At 42.2% G+C, this 18,961-nt stretch overlaps 4 protein-coding genes across 5 annotated transcripts in view; 1 reads left to right on the top strand and 3 right to left on the bottom strand.

Moving 5' to 3' along the window:
* Nucleotides 1-18,961, bottom strand: part of LOC126558685 (alpha-tocopherol transfer protein-like) — a 332,449-nt gene that overhangs the window by 8,733 nt on the left and 304,755 nt on the right. The gene's annotated exons all lie outside the window — the stretch shown is intronic.
* LOC126558283 (serine protease snake-like) overlaps nucleotides 2,250-18,961 on the bottom strand; it is a 483,926-nt gene continuing 467,214 nt past the window's right edge. For both annotated transcript variants that reach the window (XM_050214273.1, XM_050214274.1), the window contains exons 2-5: nucleotides 4,968-5,052; nucleotides 3,247-3,459; nucleotides 2,902-3,175; nucleotides 2,250-2,837 (exon numbers count right to left, since the gene is read on the bottom strand). In XM_050214273.1, coding sequence (XP_050070230.1) covers nucleotides 2,252-2,837; nucleotides 2,902-3,175; nucleotides 3,247-3,459; nucleotides 4,968-5,052 — 1,158 coding nt within the window. In that variant the 3' untranslated portion in view covers nucleotides 2,250-2,251. The remainder of the gene's footprint in view (nucleotides 2,838-2,901; nucleotides 3,176-3,246; nucleotides 3,460-4,967; nucleotides 5,053-18,961) is intronic.
* LOC126566703 (uncharacterized) lies at nucleotides 7,129-8,513 on the top strand. The gene is made up of 3 exons (XM_050223283.1): nucleotides 7,129-7,154; nucleotides 7,212-7,272; nucleotides 7,344-8,513. Exons 1-3 carry the CDS (start codon nucleotides 7,129-7,131, stop codon nucleotides 8,511-8,513), a joined length of 1,257 nt encoding a protein of 418 aa, XP_050079240.1.
* LOC126559630 (dedicator of cytokinesis protein 2) overlaps nucleotides 10,799-18,961 on the bottom strand; it is a 38,881-nt gene continuing 30,718 nt past the window's right edge. Inside the window, exons 4-11 of the mRNA XM_050215800.1 lie at nucleotides 18,536-18,649; nucleotides 16,148-18,031; nucleotides 15,560-16,068; nucleotides 15,361-15,468; nucleotides 14,803-14,910; nucleotides 12,325-12,400; nucleotides 12,035-12,250; nucleotides 10,799-11,390 (exon numbers count right to left, since the gene is read on the bottom strand). Of these exons, the coding sequence (XP_050071757.1) occupies nucleotides 10,821-11,390; nucleotides 12,035-12,250; nucleotides 12,325-12,400; nucleotides 14,803-14,910; nucleotides 15,361-15,468; nucleotides 15,560-16,068; nucleotides 16,148-18,031; nucleotides 18,536-18,649 (3,585 nt within the window). The 3' untranslated portion in view covers nucleotides 10,799-10,820. The remainder of the gene's footprint in view (nucleotides 11,391-12,034; nucleotides 12,251-12,324; nucleotides 12,401-14,802; nucleotides 14,911-15,360; nucleotides 15,469-15,559; nucleotides 16,069-16,147; nucleotides 18,032-18,535; nucleotides 18,650-18,961) is intronic.

The raw sequence follows: 18,961 nt of genomic DNA, 5'->3' as shown, positions 1-18,961 counted from the left end.
AGGCCTTGCTTAAAATCTTGTCATCATCTGGTTATACTGTTTCACTCTTGCTTTAGACAGTAAGTTCTTGTTGTGCCATTCTGAGCCGCAAATTGATTTATTAAAAACCCCCTTCCATAGTTTTTTTTCTTTATTGTGTTCTTTGTCTTCAGCTTCAAAAATGTACTTTTGTCACTAAATAATATTGACCTAACTTATGCATTTTTGTCCATGGCACGGACTGGCCGTGTTGCTATCTAATGCATTAAAAAAGCGACAAAATGTTGGTCCACTCGGTCAGTGTTCAATGAATATTTGTTGACAGTGCCGTATTGTCAACACCACTTGTGTTGAATAAATTTTATAATCATATTGATGAGGCATTTCCTCCTTATTCTTTGCCTTATCCCGGGCATACTCGGTTAATATATTTGTTGACTACATACTATAAAAATTGGAAAATTTACTCCGTTTTATTTACGATAGCTATAACAAGAACGAGAAAATTGCTATACAGTTTATTCGTATCACCTGCTCAACAAGGGCCCAAAAGCAGTCGGTCATTGAGTCACAGTTCGTGTCGGCCGGATACAAATAACTGTAAGACTCGGGCACTTCTGGAAAAAAGGGAGCATGGATCTTGCTGCCCTTAAAGCGACCGGAACATAAATAATCTGTGAAAAGGAGATCACACCCTATCTTCTTTCTCTCAGAGCTGGCAGTGTGCCATGTGTTTCATAGTGCATGAAGCCTTCTATGTCGTCATTTGCTAAATCACCCAATCGATAATGTCTGCAGGCATTAGAAGCGGACTTTACATCAAGATCAACAAATTTATTATTTGGAGATTTTATCATTAGAAGCTAAAGCCCGAAACCAGCTAGAAGCGTCCTTTTCTGGAGATATTCAGGATGTTTGTTGGAGTTATTTGGGATAGTTTTGAAAAAAAAATCTAGTTTTGAAGCTATTCGAAGTGTACTTCATAGTTTACTTGAAGTAGTATCGCTACATATTTCAGATGATATAACAAAAAAATAAAGTAGAACATTTAATTTTCACTGGACAATACGGCGTTGAGCCGTCATACTACATTGTACTGCTGGCGAACATTGTACTGCTCAACTTAAATATTTTATTTGCCCGGATCGTTTTATTTGGATGTTTGGCTGTAAGTTTACTAATCTTTGTTGTGATTCTTTTGAGTGAGAAAATATTGTAGCCTTTCTCCTTTCTTATATAGATTCCAATCATAAGGTGTTCGTGCTTCGCTATCCTTTCCCTATGTTAAAATTTAATGAATTTCCCGTTCGAATGCTGCACCTCCTTTTTTTTATCAGTTCGGTTGCTATTCCGTCGGGGCTTGGTGCCTTGTGCCCGGATGGCCTTTCGCGTTTCCTCAACGTTAGATGGGAGCAGCACGATATCTAATCGTGAGTGAAACTCTCAATAGATCTCCATCCATTTTCTGACATTAGACCACTTTAGCTCCGAAGTTATTAACAGTGATCCACTATCCGTTGGTAATGCATTATATCCTGTTTCTAGGCCACTGCTGCATTGCTGGTTGCTGACTAAACTTGCTGATAACCAATTAATTGGATAGTCAGTCCTCGCTACGGGGGAACGGTCCGAAAGTGATTTGAACCCCGATCCTGTCTTGGTCTTGCTACGGGTAAAATAAGTTAAAGAACCCAGAAATGGTAAGGCCCAAACTTCCTACGATATAATAGTGTCAACAAAGAAGTGAATGTTATCTGAAATTTTTGGTATTAAACCGATTCTTTCTACTGCTTCGGCAGCTTATACGATCATTGATCAAAGATGATATTAGTATAAATTTAAGATATAGGATCTGTATTAACTCATTTGAGTTAGTTATGCTTAGTTCTATTGGAAATGATAAGATCCAATCCCATGCTAGTTTTTAGTACTCATTTTGAATAAAAAAGCCATACAGTTGTAAATTAAACAAGGAAAGGAATGATATAATTTTAAAGTATCGAGAATGAAGAACAAAAAAACACCGTCGACTCATAGCTTTAGCCACTAGAAATAGCTTTTTTTTATTTAAAGAAAACTTTACATAAACGACATAAACGGTCTATTATTAAAAACAATGTACATTTTGAACCGTGATGCAGAAATTAATTTCCTTCGTTTTCCGGGAGTCTGCACGCTTACATCTAACTAATCATGTGGTTCCATCTGAGTGATTTTATACAGTTTAATCCTACATATTGTCCGTCCTCTTACACCAGAAAGAGTGCAGCTCTCATTCCCATACGACGGATTCGATCCAGTCCAGGTACGAGCTAACCTTCGTGTAGATGGCCGGCGTTGCACTACCGCACACCTGCCCAAACGAGGTCACACCGACGATGTAAAACATGCACTGATTTTCTTCACGCGTCACCTGCAACGGACCACCGGAATCACCCTGGCACGTATCCTTTCCGCCCGCCAGATCACCAACGCACATTTGCGAGTTACGGATGCCTTGGCGAATGTGTCGGTTCGACCGGTACCGATCGGCACACAGATCGTTGTCGTAAATGTTTAGTGCCACCTTGCGCAATTCGTCCGATTTGATGCCAAAGTCTTCCGTTAGCCCAAATCCGGTCGCAATCGCTGTGCGAACGTTGAGTCTATCCGATGTGTATAGGCAGGCCGGACGGATGAAGTTGGTAAATACCACCCGCTCGCTTATCTCAACCAATGCGAGATCGTTGTATTTGCCGGCACTCCATTTGAATTCCGGATGCACGATGAACCGCTGTATGTCGTAATCCTCCGGTTCGGCACCATCGTCCTGACGCAACAGACTTTGATCGCCCAGGCGCACAATCGAGGGCAGTACGCTGAAAACCCGGATGGTGGAAGAGAAGTTAATGGGTGTGATTTGTCTTTTTGTGGATGTATTACCCTTCCTCGGATTCTGCGTAACAATGGGCCGCCGTCAGTACGTAATATTCGCTGATCAGTGAGCCGCCACAATCGAACGAAAAGTCACCATTCGGTCGACGCCAACCGATCGCAGCCATGTGCGGGAATTCTCCCGGTTTGGTGACATTACCACCGACGATCAGCTTCACTACCATGTCACACTTCGGTACATCAATCTTGACCAGCGTAGGGTTGAGCGTAAGCGCACTGATGGCAACACTATCCGTGGTAAGCTCCTTGTATTCCTTACATTCTGTGATAATATATCGAGACCTTTATCGTACGCATAGGTTGTTCAATAGCTGACTACTACGTTTGACTTACTCTTCTCACTAATACGTTCGTTTCCACCACGATTAAATGAACTAAGCGGCGTTGCTTGGAATGTGCCAGCTGCCTCGAGTAGTTGTGATTGCGGACAGCAAACGATTGCTTCCGTGGACGAATAACTACACACGGTTATCCGATTGCCTTTCCTACACTTTGAGTACGGTCTGCATATTCCTGACTCTCCTTGGTGCTTACACGATTCGCCGTCTGTGAAAAAGTGTAATAATAATATTAGTTTTCATCGAGATGTTTTGGAGAGTTTTTGATCTTGCAAACTTGGGATTGCAGAGTCAACATTTGGTTGCCATTTTTGACTCCCTTGGTAAAATTTTTCCGTGTTTGGATTTCTATATCTCCTTAATAGTCTCAGTCAATTAACCCTTTGAGAGCTTAGATCAAGAATAAATGGCCCTAGTGAAGAGAATCCCTTTTTTCCGAAAAAATCTATTAGTCGTTGGTTGCGGGTAGTTGAGAGTCTGCACTATCGATGATGTGCTAACCGTCAACAAGATTGTTTTTCACAAGTCCCTTAAATCCATTTCAATCTGAATGTTTATTTATTGTTTAAAAAAGGCCAAAGGCTGACGTCTTGAATATTCTGGTTCTAACCATCCAGTAACAGATCATTGGGTCCTAGACCAGTCGAAATTGCCGTCGAGGCTCAGACACATATCCGCCACATGAATCCAAAAATGTTTGATCGTCCTTGGTGCATTTCACACCATTACCTTTTCTTCTTCCTCGGAGGCTTAACAATCTGCAAACTGTCATGCCGGCCATTTAATGACTGACGAGACAAATCGATAGCACGTAGTTAGATAGTCAGTTCCCACTACGGAGGAACGGACTGGATGAGATTTAAATTGCGATCCTGCTGTGTAAAGATTGGTACCGCTATCGCCCCGACTACCGGACTGTGCCAATTAATAACCCATACATTGATTAGTCGCTGCTCAACCCAACTGCATGCATGTTAACATGCATAGGTGCGCTTTCAAGCTTTCCAAAGCTCACTCTTCATCTTGCAATATCACTGCTAGCTGTATAGGGCCTTACTACAAGGGAAAAAAAAAAACTCTTCCCCATATATGCATTACATATGCAGCATCTCATCTCACAGCCGGCCAGCGGGAATCGTTCTCACAGCTTGAAATGTAAACAAGCAAACACAGTGCTGGGTGTTTGATGTGCGGCTTTAATAGACTTGTGGCTCAACAGCGTCAAACCTTGAGTATTGTTTTGATCTCGTCCTCATCACACAAAGTGCACATTTGTGTGTGGCTGCGTTTCTTATGTGTTTGTGCTGGGCAAATCATTGTTCTCGGTGTCGAGATCTCGATGGGCTGATAATGATTCGTACAGTACTTTCTATGCGAATCCGGGGCGGAACATTCCACAGAATGTTCACAGCATCAGAGCACACCACACAGCACTAAGTAGCGGCAATAGTGCGTCAGAAATGGATGCACATTATAATTTAACGGCGTTTAGCTACTGGGGAATTAATGTCTCATTAAAGCACGGCAAGTGCAAGCAAGTGACCGCGTGCTTGCTGTGGTGGAGTTACTACAATCCGGTGTTTCTGCTGTATCTTTTCGGGAACTCTATTAAAAGCTTGCTAATTCTGATAGTGTTTTCTCATTGAAGCAATTCAATGACCTTTTCGAATGTGTATTGAAAAGGACTTTAGGGCAGTAGCTAGCGGAGCCGTTTACCTTGTAAAGCAAAGAGATCATGCGTGAAGCAACACAGCACTATCAACACAGTCCACATTGTCGGTATACAGTCGGCTGCGGCCATCTGGAACACTTCACTTTCGACAATTCGAAGTCACGGAGAAAAACATAAACCTAAATGCCTGTAAACCGAGTACTGTGAACGGCACGAGTTAGAATAAACGCACTGAAATAATGGCGCAGCTTCCGCGACACTGCCACTACGATTACTAACACCGGTTCAAGAAAACGAGTTTCAACGATTCGTTCGTTCGTTCGTGTTGATCGAGCAAACTTTGCCAATCTCACCAACACTGGTGCAAAACGTTGTTCTCAGTAGCAGAAGATGTGATGCTTTTTTGTTTTAGTCCCAAACTCTTCTTGGCGCACACCTTAGGATCGCCCGCCTGGAAACGTGTGGGGAATCGGTATGATCGATGCGAATTGCTAAACCATAAAACCAATGGAGATGTTTGAATTTTTGTGTGTGCCTCGAAACCGGTTTGAATTTTTGTAGATTTTATATTTCGTTTTTTTAGGATGTTATGAATCATACTACTTTAGCGATAAAAATTCCAAGATGTGTCCGTGATGATCGACAGTGACTGTTTCATAATCGTACGATTGTTATTGCAGGATCGTCTTACGACAAATCAAATCATGAACGAAAGGACAAAGTAATTACAGTCAACCTTTTTAAAACCATTTTTATCAGTTACAGTGTTTCTGACAATACGGCACTGGACCGTAATAATCAAATGTAAAAAGTTACAGAGTTTCAGTTGTGTCACGAAAAACTTGTTTAAAAAATTATCAAAATAACTCAAATTTTCCCCTTGAACTTTTCGACGAGGCCTACTATGTTCGTTAGTACATAAGAGACGTGGATTTCTCGAGTACGGGGTCTCATGGCATATGAGGTTTGGGCATAAGATCTCTCGGTAGCTGAAGCTAGAATGGGATCGTCTTTGATCTTAGTCTTGCGAGAAATGACGTTCCTTGTACGAAGAGTCATCGACATCTCTCTTGGTAGTTGATGTCCTTTGGACGACCAGACCATTGCAGACGATTCTTGGCAGACATGGTCCCTGGTGCGACAAACAGTTTTGGGCGAAGAGGCACTTTCTAACATTCCGACTGATCAACTTACCACCGAAGAATACCAGTTTTGTGGTCATCTGCTTCTTTGAGATTACTAGTATGATAGGTCTCGGTAATGTCTGACCTACTTACTTAAAATCTATACGGATTCGATACTAGGTCCTGAGGTGTGAAAGATCGGGTTTTACCATATATATCACCCAAAGTCCAGTCAATTTTAACATTAGAACTTTAATTGCTCCACTGTGGTTTCACTTATATGACTTCATCCTGTTTCATCCGTTGAGATAGGTGTGTTGAATGAAGAGGTTTTTTTCTTACCCTTCGAACTGTTAGATCCTCTGGTCAGCGTGTTGTCGCATGCAACTGAAAAAGACGATAACGTAATGGTTCGTTTATTGTTAATGCTTTTGCCAACAAAATTTAAATCTCTCTGTATATGCAGGCTAGGTGCGTAGAGGTCGTTTATCTAAAAAGAAGAAAAAAAAACACTAATACAAATTCTTGACAATACGGCACTGAACCGTCATATTCAATTGTAAATAATACAAATTTTTACTCAGTTGTTTTCATAATGAAGAATTTGCATAACAAGAACAGAAATTATACAAACAAATAGTTACGTAGTTACGATAATGAATGAATGAAATTTATAGTAATAAAATTATTTTTTATTAATTGCAATATTCAGTAATAAAAATTGTAAATCAAGAATGGTTCAACTCTGCAATGAAATTTGAACATTATTCAACTTACCCAATGCAAACAACAACAAACCAACTTCTCGTTTATCTGTCAAACTACCCGTTTGTCATTCCAGCGGATTTGTTTTTGAACGCGTTTCTGCTGAAAACGCTTCAGCGGTACAGTTAACAACAAACGCAGCCGCTTGTGGTCGATGCCGATATGCGACATCCTTGTAATTAACTAGTGGTCGGCTTGCAATTTACTAATGGTGAAGATCCACAACGCTGTAACTGGCGTGGAAAAGTGGAAGCTGGAAAAGCTGTGTTGAGTGTTAAGCTAACAATTTTATCAATTTACAACCACCACCCGAGAGATGTCCGTACCATCGATGGATGATGAGTAAGTGCTGGTTTGAATGTGTTTATAGAAGCATTTTTGCTGAAACGATGCTTTTTCCTTCATCTACAGCGATGCTACCATTGGCGATGAGGATATGTTTGCGACCGGTGGTGCTTCGGTAAGCAAACAAACAAGCGATCAAACAACAAGCATCTCCCGGCTTATTTTGTCTCTGTTTCTCTTCCACAGCAACTGAGCATATTTAACAGTGAAGTGCTGCAAACACACATTATGCAGTTCGTCGATGAGGTGATCGATGACAACCTCGCACTGACTACCTTATCGCAGGAAACTCTGCCTGACATAAAGCTGTCCCTGCCAAGCGCACTGAATCCGACCGGCAAATATCCTTCCGCGGACGAGTTCTGTCACGAGGACGTATCGTGTACGGTGGTGCCATCCAGCAAGCAGGGCAGTGGCTTCATTTACTCCCAGCAGCTGCAGAAAATGTACCTTAAAACGGACAGCATCTGCTCGTTTGACGTCAAGTGTGAGCTGCTGGGCAGTTCGCTTACGCCACGCGACTGGAGCGTGCGCGTAATGCTGGTATCGCTCGCACCGGAATCACAGCACGAACCGATCATGCGCTGCCACAACCATCTAGCCAAAGATAATGGACCGGAACGCGTCAAGAAGTACGTGGTGCGCTGTAAGAACGTCCAGCACGAGTACGTCGGGGAGGCCAATGGGCCATTCTTTGAGGATCGCTGTGCGGTGCTGGTGCCGCTCGATCCGGACGAACTGAGCGTAAAGATAATGCTGCAGTTTGTGTGTCAGAATACGTGCTTTAACGTGAACCAACGGCGTACCGCGCTGGTATTTACGCTGGAAAACAGCGAAGGGCTTGTTTGGGCGAGGCGTGTCGTGCAGGTTAAGGTATGCATCAACTATCGGCGCGATATGCAGAACGAGGAGAATGCGACCAGAAACAGTACCACCAATCTTTCGTGCCTTGCTGGACCGAGCAGTACCGGTAGTAATGGGGCGATGACGATGGCCCGGCGGCGGAATAAAACGAGCTTCACGCGCAAACGACGGCAACCGGTTGTAAAGGTAGAGGGTACTGCCGGGAGTGGTCCTAAAGTGATGCGCACAACAGCAACAACAACAGCTTCATTCCAGCCACTGCCGAGCTTTGAACCGTGCCTGGTTGAATTTGAAATGCCCAACATACGCATGGCCAAGCGCGTGATGGACAATGCAATCGGTATGCTGTCGATGCAGGTTTTGCGGGTTCAGGGCGATCGGTATACGACGGACAAGCTGATGGAGTATATCAACAACATTCGAACGAAACGTGATATGCTGACGGCGTACAACAGTCAGTGTAGTGTGGACAGTGACCTGCTTAACATTTAAATTTTCCGTCGAAAGGAAAATCTTGTTCCTTCCCTTTATTTTTGAGACTGTTTTTATTTTACAGTTGACACATTTTACAATCAACCGATAATATACCATACTAACGATCTTTACGAAAAAATAGCTTTACTTGTGTTTGTTAATCTTTTAATGGTAATGTTTAGATGTTAGGTTAACAGGACAATAATAACTCTATGCAGTTGCAAAATGGTGTGTTTATATTGCATTATAAATACCGCATTAAAGCATTCGAAATTTTTTTTTTTGCAAAAATTGCTCTAAATGTATGCCAAACATGTAGTGGAGATCATGCGCCAAGCATGTAAAGGGTCAATTTGCCACAATTTACTGCATCCAAACAGTTTGTATGGGAAGGTCCTATGTAATGAATTTTTGAGGTAGGCATCCAAGGACCGCTGCACTAACTTGGCATGCTCCATCAGGAAGCTTGTCTAGAAAGTCAATAAGCCGGAAAAACTATTACAGAAATTTATCAAAGAAGATTTGCATTTGCAGTTTCTAGAGCCGGAACACTATGCAGCTGTACGGACTCCCTGGGAATCTGGTACGGCTGTTGAGGGTCACTATGTGCAGGGTGCAGTGCAAGGTCAGAGTGTCGGGCATGCTGTCAGAATCGTTCGAATCTAACCGGGGTCTGAGGCAAGGGGACGGACTCTTCAGCCGTGGAAACTGAATTTCTTGAAAACGGATTTGCAACCTGGTCATATCTACGTGACGTGCTTAACCCTGAGCAAGCCAAAAAACAGAAGAACTCCAACTACGCTGCAACAGCAAGTCTGGTGACGGTATCCGATAGCCGGCGTCACCCAGCAGGTCGTTAATCCAAGAAGAAGAAGAGTCAAAAGACATAGCATCATTTGATTACAGAGCGCGCGAAGAAACTAAAAGCGAAGTTTAACAGTTCGTTCTGCAACAGGATCTAGCGCCACCTACCTCAGCCTGTAATATCGGGGAAGATAGAATCAGTAGATTAGTAACGCAAATTTTCGGACAAGTGCGCTTAGTTAGTTCATAGTCATTCTATCCACTTGCACTGCACTAATAAACATCTTTACGTTTTGCTTTATTTTGCTACGGCCAAATGTCGATTATATTGCGACGAGTTGAAAAAGAAAATTGACGCAACTGGAAACCGCAAACCGAAGTATTTTAGCAACTAGTTTGATTACTTAAAGAAGAAAAATAAACGCTTATCAGGATGTAACTGTGCTAAATATGTCCTTTCTGTATATACACACAAATAAGTTGTGTCTTTCACCACTCCTTACTACTACATTTCATTTACTGTACACTTACACATCCTTAGGGTAAATAATTGCATCGAATATTTGGTCTATAAATAAGATTGCTTTTACACAGAACATTCACGCCCGGTTCAAAGGATGTGGTATCGAATCCGTAATTGAATTATCTAGAACATTGTGTAAACCTTTGCAAGACGTTTTGGTTAATGACATTTGCTTCTAAATAGTTAACATAAATTCTATCTCTCTACCTCAACACTTGTCATCCGCATGACCTGCGCCGTTTTTGTCCGCCATGGTGTTGTGTGAATGTTAGATGATACAAGAGTATAGGAAGAATATAATGGAGGGGGGGGGGGGATAACTGCGTATCCTTATATCTTTGGTCATGCCGAAACTGTACTGACAGTCATGTTTTGTCAGTATAAAGTGAATTCCTTTCGTTTCTGTTCCGGTCCATAGAGTTGTATGGCTTAGCTGTTTGAAAAATACATTCACTACTACTAATACTACTTCTATTACTAATAAAACCGGAAGACGCACTAAAGCTTAATAGAGAAAACAAAAAAAAAATTGCGTAAAATAAACAGTGTGTCACATATACGTTTTGTACGTTAAAATATACATCGCAGCTCAACGCAACTTAAGCGCACTCTCTCTCTCTCTTTCTCTCTGAAAAATATGGCCTTTTCATATACTCTTAATATACTATTCCATCGATCCAAAACCCTCCCAAACTTCCTCCGCGTCAGTCTTTTCTATATCGATGCAACAACATGCCAAAAATCGGATCCAAATTCACTATCTAGAACAAACCCTGTTTCCCGATTCCGCACAGCTAAGGTTCCCTCTTCATAACAATCCTTATATGACCACGATTGAACCAGTCAGAGAAGTGCTACATGATACTAAACAACAAAAAGCGAAAATTCCGTCACTGCCAGCATCCGTTTTGTACTTTTAGAATGTGAGTTTGTGTCGTCTGTTGGAGTTTGCCTTACCACCGTTGTACTACAGCTCATCTTTAGGCCATTGCTATTACTCATACCTTACTGTTTCGTGCCGGTTTCGGTGGTGGTGTTGGTGGCCGTTTACGATCATCGTACGCTCCGGACGATGGTGGTGGGCTGCCGCATCCACTTACGTTCGAGGAACTAGAATTAATCACAATCACGCTATGATTACGCGTTTCCACCACATCGTACGAAGCGTTGACGGCCACCACGGTAGTGCCCGTTGTCAGCAGTGGTTTGAATGTTATGTAGTGGCTTGCATTGCTTGGCTGCTGCTGTGTGTGGGCCGGTGCCGATTGCATCTTAACACCACTCGGAAGATTAGTGTAATCCGCATCGGTGCGTGTCTTCAGTGGTAATGGTGGTGGCACACTGTCGTCCTCGGAAGTGGTAGAACCGTTGGTAATGATGGAATTACGGTTACTGCTACTCTCAGCCGAACCAATCGAGTTGGTGTCTCCACCGGCTGTCGTGCCATTCGGTGCGGTACCACCACCCGGCAGCGATCTACTACCCATCGTTGGAGTTGCAATGCTGGGCGGTCTTGAAAGGCGCTTTTCTTTCTCTACTTCCGAGCGTAACGGTCGTTTTGGATGCAACTGAAATGAGGTGAAAAAACAAAATTTATTTCCTTCTTTCTTCAAACTACAGTTAACATCCATTTCAGCTTCTATACCCATCTACATTTTGTATTGATTTGTCAAACATTTTGTAGGGGAGTTTACATTTTTCCGGGATAAGAAAGCTAATAACTTTTGATCTGCTCGTTATATTTGTATGAAAATTACTAGAAAGATAAGGCTATTTGTTGTCGAACTAATAAAATGTAGCAGAGAATTAAAAAAAATCTTCTTTTATTTATTATTTGTTTTCATAGTCTGTAAAATTTATATTTACAGTGGCTTATCAAGCGTTAAACATATTTTTTGTATGAAAATATGCATTTTCCGTTTTATAGAACCTATATTCTTACCAAGTAAACGTGAAAAGTAAATAATAACTATCAACACAACACAGGTTTGCGTACAGTTGTTACTTCTTTTTTACAAAAAATCATGTAGTAGGAAAAGAACATCATTAAATTATAGAAAATTTAATTAAAAGTATATTTCAAAAAACACAAAAACCTAGTTTTTTGCCATATTTTGCCAGCTGCATTATGTGAAATGTTCTTGGAAAAATAAAAATGCAAAAAAATACCCAACAGCTGGACATGGAAATAAAGGTTAATTGTAATGCTTACCTCCTCGGTTAGTTCGAAAACGGGCAGCGAGTTGTTGGTTGGAGTTGTTGCGTTCGAAACGGTTGATGCAGTGCCGACCGATAACAGACTGACTGGACCACCACTGTCCCTGTCGCACGAGACAGTACTGGTGCTACCAAGTTCGCTTGCCGCCGATATGGGACTAGTGTAAAATTGACTATTGGACACGGACAGACTCAACGATTCTCGATCCATCTTGGGTGCAAAAAGAAAGATAATTTAAAATAAGAAACAAACTAGCTTATTTTCACGACAGCAATATATCTTACCTTACGGCTCGATCGGCGTTTGGTGAGCGTTTTGTCCTTTTTCGTTTTGGACCCGGGCGATGTACCAAGGGACGTTCTGACAAAGTGAACGAAAATCGAAAAAAAAAATTGAAAGAAAAAAACATAATTATAAAATAAAAAAGGGAACTAAATAACAAAACTCTAGAGGAAATGGCACGCATTTATACACAAAACAGAGGAAAACTTTTTTTGATTTCATGAAAAAAAATAAACAAAAAAACAACTGTACATTCACAACATGTGGTAAACAGAGAAGTAAAAAAACCCATAAATATGAAACTAGAAAAAGCAGAAAGCGAAGAAAGAAACAAAATGCACCAAAAACAGAAAAGAATCGCCTCCGTACGCCGATAGGAACAGGTGAGAACGGTAAAACAGAGGATGAAAAATGAGTGAGGTTTTAATGCTGAAGAAAGGAAAAGATATGCTGCGACATGATTTTCCCGTTCGAGTGCAGTATGTGTGATGAGAGATCGAGTCTGAAGTCAGTTCGGCCATTTCGATCGTTGCAAAGCGGCAAAGGAGTAGAAAGGAAGAAAGAAAACCGAGGAAAAGAATAAATGTATGTATTATTGCATTTGTCCCTTTTTTGTGTGACACCTAGGAACGCAGAAAATCTGACTTTTCGCAGTTGTCCCCTAGCACAACTGTATGAGGAACTGTTTTGTTTTAAATATTGAGAATAGAACCAAATATTCGAAGAGATGGATAAAAATGGCTTTGTAATCGATTGTAAAGAACAGAAAATTCTTCGCTAAAGGACTAAACTATAGTTTTGAAAGAACTTTGAAATGACCTTAAAACATTTTCATAGAGGGCATGTAAAAATGAACCAGATTTCTTTGAAGATATATTTTACAACATTTTACATCCTTCTAGAGCCGTTTCCTTATCATTCTCTTGAAGTATTTGCTATATTATATTCCTACAATTATGTTAAGGACTGGTAGTAAACGGTGCATATCTCTGTGCTTACGGGAAAATCTTTAATTATTATACTGCCATTGCACAAGTCGTGATCATATTCAGGAGTTTGTAGACAACAGCGAAATAAAGCGTATAGTGGTGAAAGGTTGAGCAACAAAAAAAAAAAAAAAAGGAATAGGATCACCCATTATGTCTCGGGAGGGTGTGTGTTTGTACGATCGTCAGTACATAGCTTCTTTTGCATTGAAGAAATTGAGCTCAGTCGGTGTGTGCAAGGAGCATCACACCAACGGAAGGAAGGACGTAGTAACAGAACTAGAACGAAATGCACACAAGAACACAATACACACGCACGCACACGAACTCACAGTGAACCATTCTTCACCACACCGTCAGCCTGCTCTCGCAGGCTTCTGCGCCGCTATGCGGGCTCTGTTTGCCTCATAGTTCCGGGCGATGCTCCACCAGCATTGTTAGTGCTTTCTGTTGCACGTACGTATCGTTCATTGCTAATTGCTTCAAAGATCCTTTGCCTACCTAAAACTACATCACTCAGTCACCAGGCTGCATGTTCTCGAGAGCACATCATAAAGAGAAAGCGCAGCATATTGCTTTACTACAGATCACCAGACAGTACTAGCAACGACCTTTTTCAATTGTTGTATCATAATGTGATGGGCAAAAAAAAGAAACACACAAGAAAACGTGAGTCGATAATGATTGTATTCGAAAGCGACAAACAGCACCCACACGCACACACATTTATGGCATTTATGCTTCCATGGGTGTTTCACATGTAGAATTGTAATGTACAGTTCAGTGAGTGAGTACAATTACTCTAGCGCAGGGCTGCCATATTTGATTTTAGCATTCTATACCAGATTTTCAAATCTATAAACTATGTTATATGAAGTCTTTATAACCTGTTTCTCGTAAACAATTCGATGGCCGGGATGACCTAGTAGGTCGTTAAGGCAAAAAAGAAGATAACTTGTTTCAAGGAATAACCTTCGATTTGAAAATTCGAAATATGTTTCTAGAACAGCTATAAACAAAGTTTTATACAAGTGGATATTTGGAGATGGATTGTAGATTTTTCCTCACTTCAACATTGGCCTCATATATCCATAAAGAACTATTTTTATGGGATGTTGATATATTAAACTTCTTAACTTCAATTTACTTCCGATCCCTCAAACAAAACATGTTTGATGGGACTTTCTTATAAGGGACATAACTTAAAGGACATTGTATAAAAATTTATCACAAGTTTGGCGTTCTGATCTATTCATCCTGAAGCTGCAGGAGATATTTAAAATTCTTGGAACTACTTTTTCAAAATTGCTAAAACCGGCAAAGAAATACACAATATGGCAAATCGGCACTAAAGAAACCTGACACTTTACTGAGGTTTGTGTTATTGTGTCTGTGCGTGTAACCGATATAAATGAATCTGCTTTTGTTTTGCCACACAATGGAAACACAAACCAAAACTGTAAAGGAAAGTAAGCATTTTTTTTTAATACGAACTGTCGCAGTTTGGTGCCAATCTTGGTAGACAGGTTAGAAATCAACTTTCCGCCGGATCCATTTGCCGTAAAACTGGACAAACTTATGCGATCAAACTCGAAGAAGTCACTGATCGCAACCGGTGGTATATGTATGATTTTGGAGTTTTGTTTTTTTGCACAATGCATGCAATAATCGCCATTCAAGCAGAAAAAAAACGTCGGCGAAGGATTTGTGTGAGGTTGTTGGGGATAAAAAGGGAAGAAACAAAAAAAAACACTTCAATGAAGATACACATTTGGTTTTTGGTAAGAACACGACGACACGACAAGAATTTGGCGAATTGACCCCAACAGAAACGACGCACGACACAAGGGTAACAATACTGGTGGAGATGATGGTTGAGGAGGTACTTTCCTTGCATATTTTATCTCTTACATCTCTTAACCTTCTTCTCGTTGGGTCAATTCGGGCCTTCCCTCGTTTGGATAATAATTTTAGGTCGGAATTTGGGAAGCTTTTTCGGGCTTAGCTTTTGTGCGTCGAGCCGTGGTCCCAGAATCGCGGTCCGTTTCTTACCTTGCTAAGTTGACCGTATTGAAGTTGGCCAAGTTGGCGATAGTATTTTTGAACCCTCCGGAACTGGTCGTCGTTGGACGACTGTTTTGGCTCTTCGAGATTCCGCTACTACAAAGAGAGAAATGATACGGTACGTTAGGTTTCATAGAATCATCAAGGTTAGATATCGTCTGCATCCCACACACTTCGCGATACTTACTCGGATGATCCAATGCTCGTTTCCGATAGGCGACTTGAATCCATACTGATTTGCGGCTGGTTAGCCGAAATGTGTCGCCGCAGCGTTACCTCCGCATCTCGGTCGATTTTGATATCCGTCACTCGCTTGCCGTACTTTGCCTCCACGTTCGCCTGAATTGTGGCGAAGCACTTCTCGAGCTGATCGTGGAATGGTAGCAAAATGGCGGGCGTTTTCATCTTGTGCAGCAGTAACGCTACCTCGAGCAGTGGAATTTGGGATGCGATTAGATCTTTTAGCCGTGCTACCAGATGATCGTCACCGGGATGTCGCTCAAGGTAGCCTGGCGTCAAGAATGCTTCCTCGTAGATCGGTAGCCCACCATTGATCGCGGCATCAACAACACCCTTTATAACGGCGCTCAGCGAGTGAACCGGTATCCGTGGATCGTTCTGATGCTCCAGTACAAGCTCCCGTATTGCACGGTTCTTTGCATCCACTGTTTCGATAGCCATCTCAATTGGGGATATCTGTAGAAAGAGAAAGAAAACGTATTCTATAAGTACCTCACGTCTACTGTAATGAACCAAACAACTTCCCCTCACTTACCATGATCGTTTCGGAAGATTTCACCGGGAACCATCTTAGTATCCCCGGCAATGGATCCGTCGTTCGCATGATGGTACGCTCGTACGAGGTACCGGCGATATCATCTCCGCTCGCTCCACTGTCTCGTATCGGACGAGAAAACTGGAACTCGCTTACGTTGTTCGATTTGTAAAACTTCACTATGTTAGCAGCGATCGTTTGTGTGTTTTTGCCACCGAACCGTATGTCTCGGCTGACCGGATCTACCTTGACGATCTGTATGAACTGTCCGTCGCACTCCAGTATTTCCGGACCGGGCGTTAGCGTTGTCAGCAGTTCGGCCCGTGGATGTTGACTCAGTATGCGCATATTGAACGAACCTGCATCTTCGTACTCGTTGCCCCGATACACAAACTCTTTGTTGCGTAGAAACTCTGGGAATCCGGTGCCGTAGAACGTGACACGATAGTAGATCGACTCGTACCGTGTCGTGCGGAGTATGCTTTCGTAAAAGTGGGACATTTTCTTGCACAGCTCGCTTAGGCTAAGGTAATCGTACACCTCGTTTTCATACTGTTGGGCCAACTCCTTGCACAGATCGAGAGCACACTCCCACATTTTGCCCTTGTCGAACAGATCGATCATGCTGCGGTAGAGCTGCTCCTTGAGCGTCCGATGCGTAGGGCAGGAATAGTGGCGTTTAGATTTTAGCAACAGCGACAACGGTGTTTCGTCCCAGTTTAGCTCGTTGCTGTGCAGTTTGAGCGTGTAGGCCGCCTCCGTGAAGTTGTCAAACTCCATGTGCAGTTCGTACAGCTTGTCCACGTACCGGATGTACATCTCCTTCCGATTCACGTCCGAGTAAAACTGCAGCAAGCTCACAGTACACGCCATCCGGTTCTCTTTACTTTCGTCGTGTATCAAACATCGGTACTCGAGCAACTTCTCCATCAGCCGGGTCAGTATCTGCACACACTGCACACCGTACGTCTGGAGCGTACTATGATTACTGCACGATTCGTGCATAATCTCGTAGAACAAATCCTTATACTCCGTATCACCGTACCCACCTTCGATGTAGTGATCAAGCTTTTCAATAATTTCCTTCTCAAAGTCATTAAAATTCCCTTTGATGTGGGCCGTATTACGCTTCGTATCACCGTAGCTCTCCATCGCGTACTTCGAACTGTAATACTCGCACTGCATCATGTCGAAAAAGATCGGTATCGTTGCCCGTCGCAGATCTTCCTCCGGTATCATGCTCATCTCGAGTATCGGGCCAACCAGCCGTGGTACAAACATGATCTTGTGCTCACCAAGATTGAACCACATCTTCCGTATCTCGAACACCGTTTCCCGCCGGATGTCCCGATAGTTGCTCCGTATGACCGATTGTTTCGTTTTGCTGAATAAATTCAGCTGCAGCGCCGGCTGCGTAAGGAACGTGATGGAGCATTGGAAGTAGTTCGACCAGACCTGCTTTTCGAACGGGCTGAAAAATTGATCCATTATGATGGCGGCAAAGTGTCGCAAGCTGCCAAGGATCACCATGTTCTGGTGCATGATCATGTCTAACCAGTCCATCGGGAAGACTGGCTTGGAGACCAGCTCCTGAAACACGAGCAGTATCTCGGTGAGGAAGTCCAGCAGGTCGTAGCTCGTAAGGAAGCTCCGCACATAGCACTGATAGTGGGATTCGGTCATACTGCGGAAGATCCCGAGCATAATCGCTACCAGATTACCGACGAGCGGATTGCTACGATCCATAGCGATCGAACTCTGGATCACCGTGCGAAGCAGGATCAACATGATGTCTCGGATATCGTTCTCCACCGGGCCTATGTACTCTTCGCTCTGGAACAGCAGCTCTAGCATGTTGTTCATGATATTGACACATTCGGCCACCTAATGTTGTTAAAGTTCAAATGGAAAAGGCACGATCGGAGAAGGGGAAAAGAATGAAGGAAAGTTAGCGAATGAAGATAAAAATGTTTGATGAGTTTCCTCATCATGGAAATGGTCATTCTGTGCTATCACTATAAATCTTTTAATTAAAATCAACAATCAAACACACTCTCTGCGTTAGACTCTTCTGCAAAGGAAAACGAAAAAAAATAAAACATTTCACACTCAAACGTTTCAAGCGTATAAAAAAGAGCTTATTGCGGTGGTAGTATTGCACACAAGAATATTATCGTAGTAAAAAATTTAAATAGTTAAAACTATACGCTATCGTTGGTTGCAGCACTCGCGCTTACATAAGTTTAAAGAAAAATGACCTAAAAATTTGGTACTTTAAAAATGTAAAGAACTATATCGATAAAATAAGAATCAATCAGCATCATCATCATCATCATCGTCATAATCGGAGAGCAGAAAGTTTTTGGAAGAAAGTAGAGTAAATAATACCTTCGTCTTTGCGGTGGTTTCACGCGTGTGAAGCTGGGATTTGCTTTCCCCAAGCACTCTAGCTGCTTTGTTAAGATTTTTCTCCTGCTGCCGTATGTCGAACATAAAGTCACCCTGTGCCGTTGCGTGATAAAAGCGCACCATCATCATCATCATCATCACCATCATTGCACCACCATCACACGCACGTAAATATAACACCACATCAACATCACCATCATCATTTTACCATAAATCACCATCCATCATCAAAATGCCATCATCACAAACCCGTGGTACAGAGAGAGAGAGAGAGAGGAAGGATCAATTTTATGGTGGCCGTGCCAGGACACATGGTGATACGAAAGGGTTGTTTTTTTTTGGGGGTGGTGTTTGTGGTATTGTATTGTTGTGAGAGAGATAGTTTTGGGGAAATTATAAGAACAT

This window comes from Anopheles maculipalpis, chromosome 2RL (assembly GCF_943734695.1).
Source record: "Anopheles maculipalpis chromosome 2RL, idAnoMacuDA_375_x, whole genome shotgun sequence".
NCBI classification, from domain to species: domain Eukaryota; kingdom Metazoa; phylum Arthropoda; class Insecta; order Diptera; family Culicidae; genus Anopheles; species Anopheles maculipalpis.
Note: the sequence above shows the minus strand (reverse complement) of the source record. Positions and strands in the feature narration are given on the sequence as shown.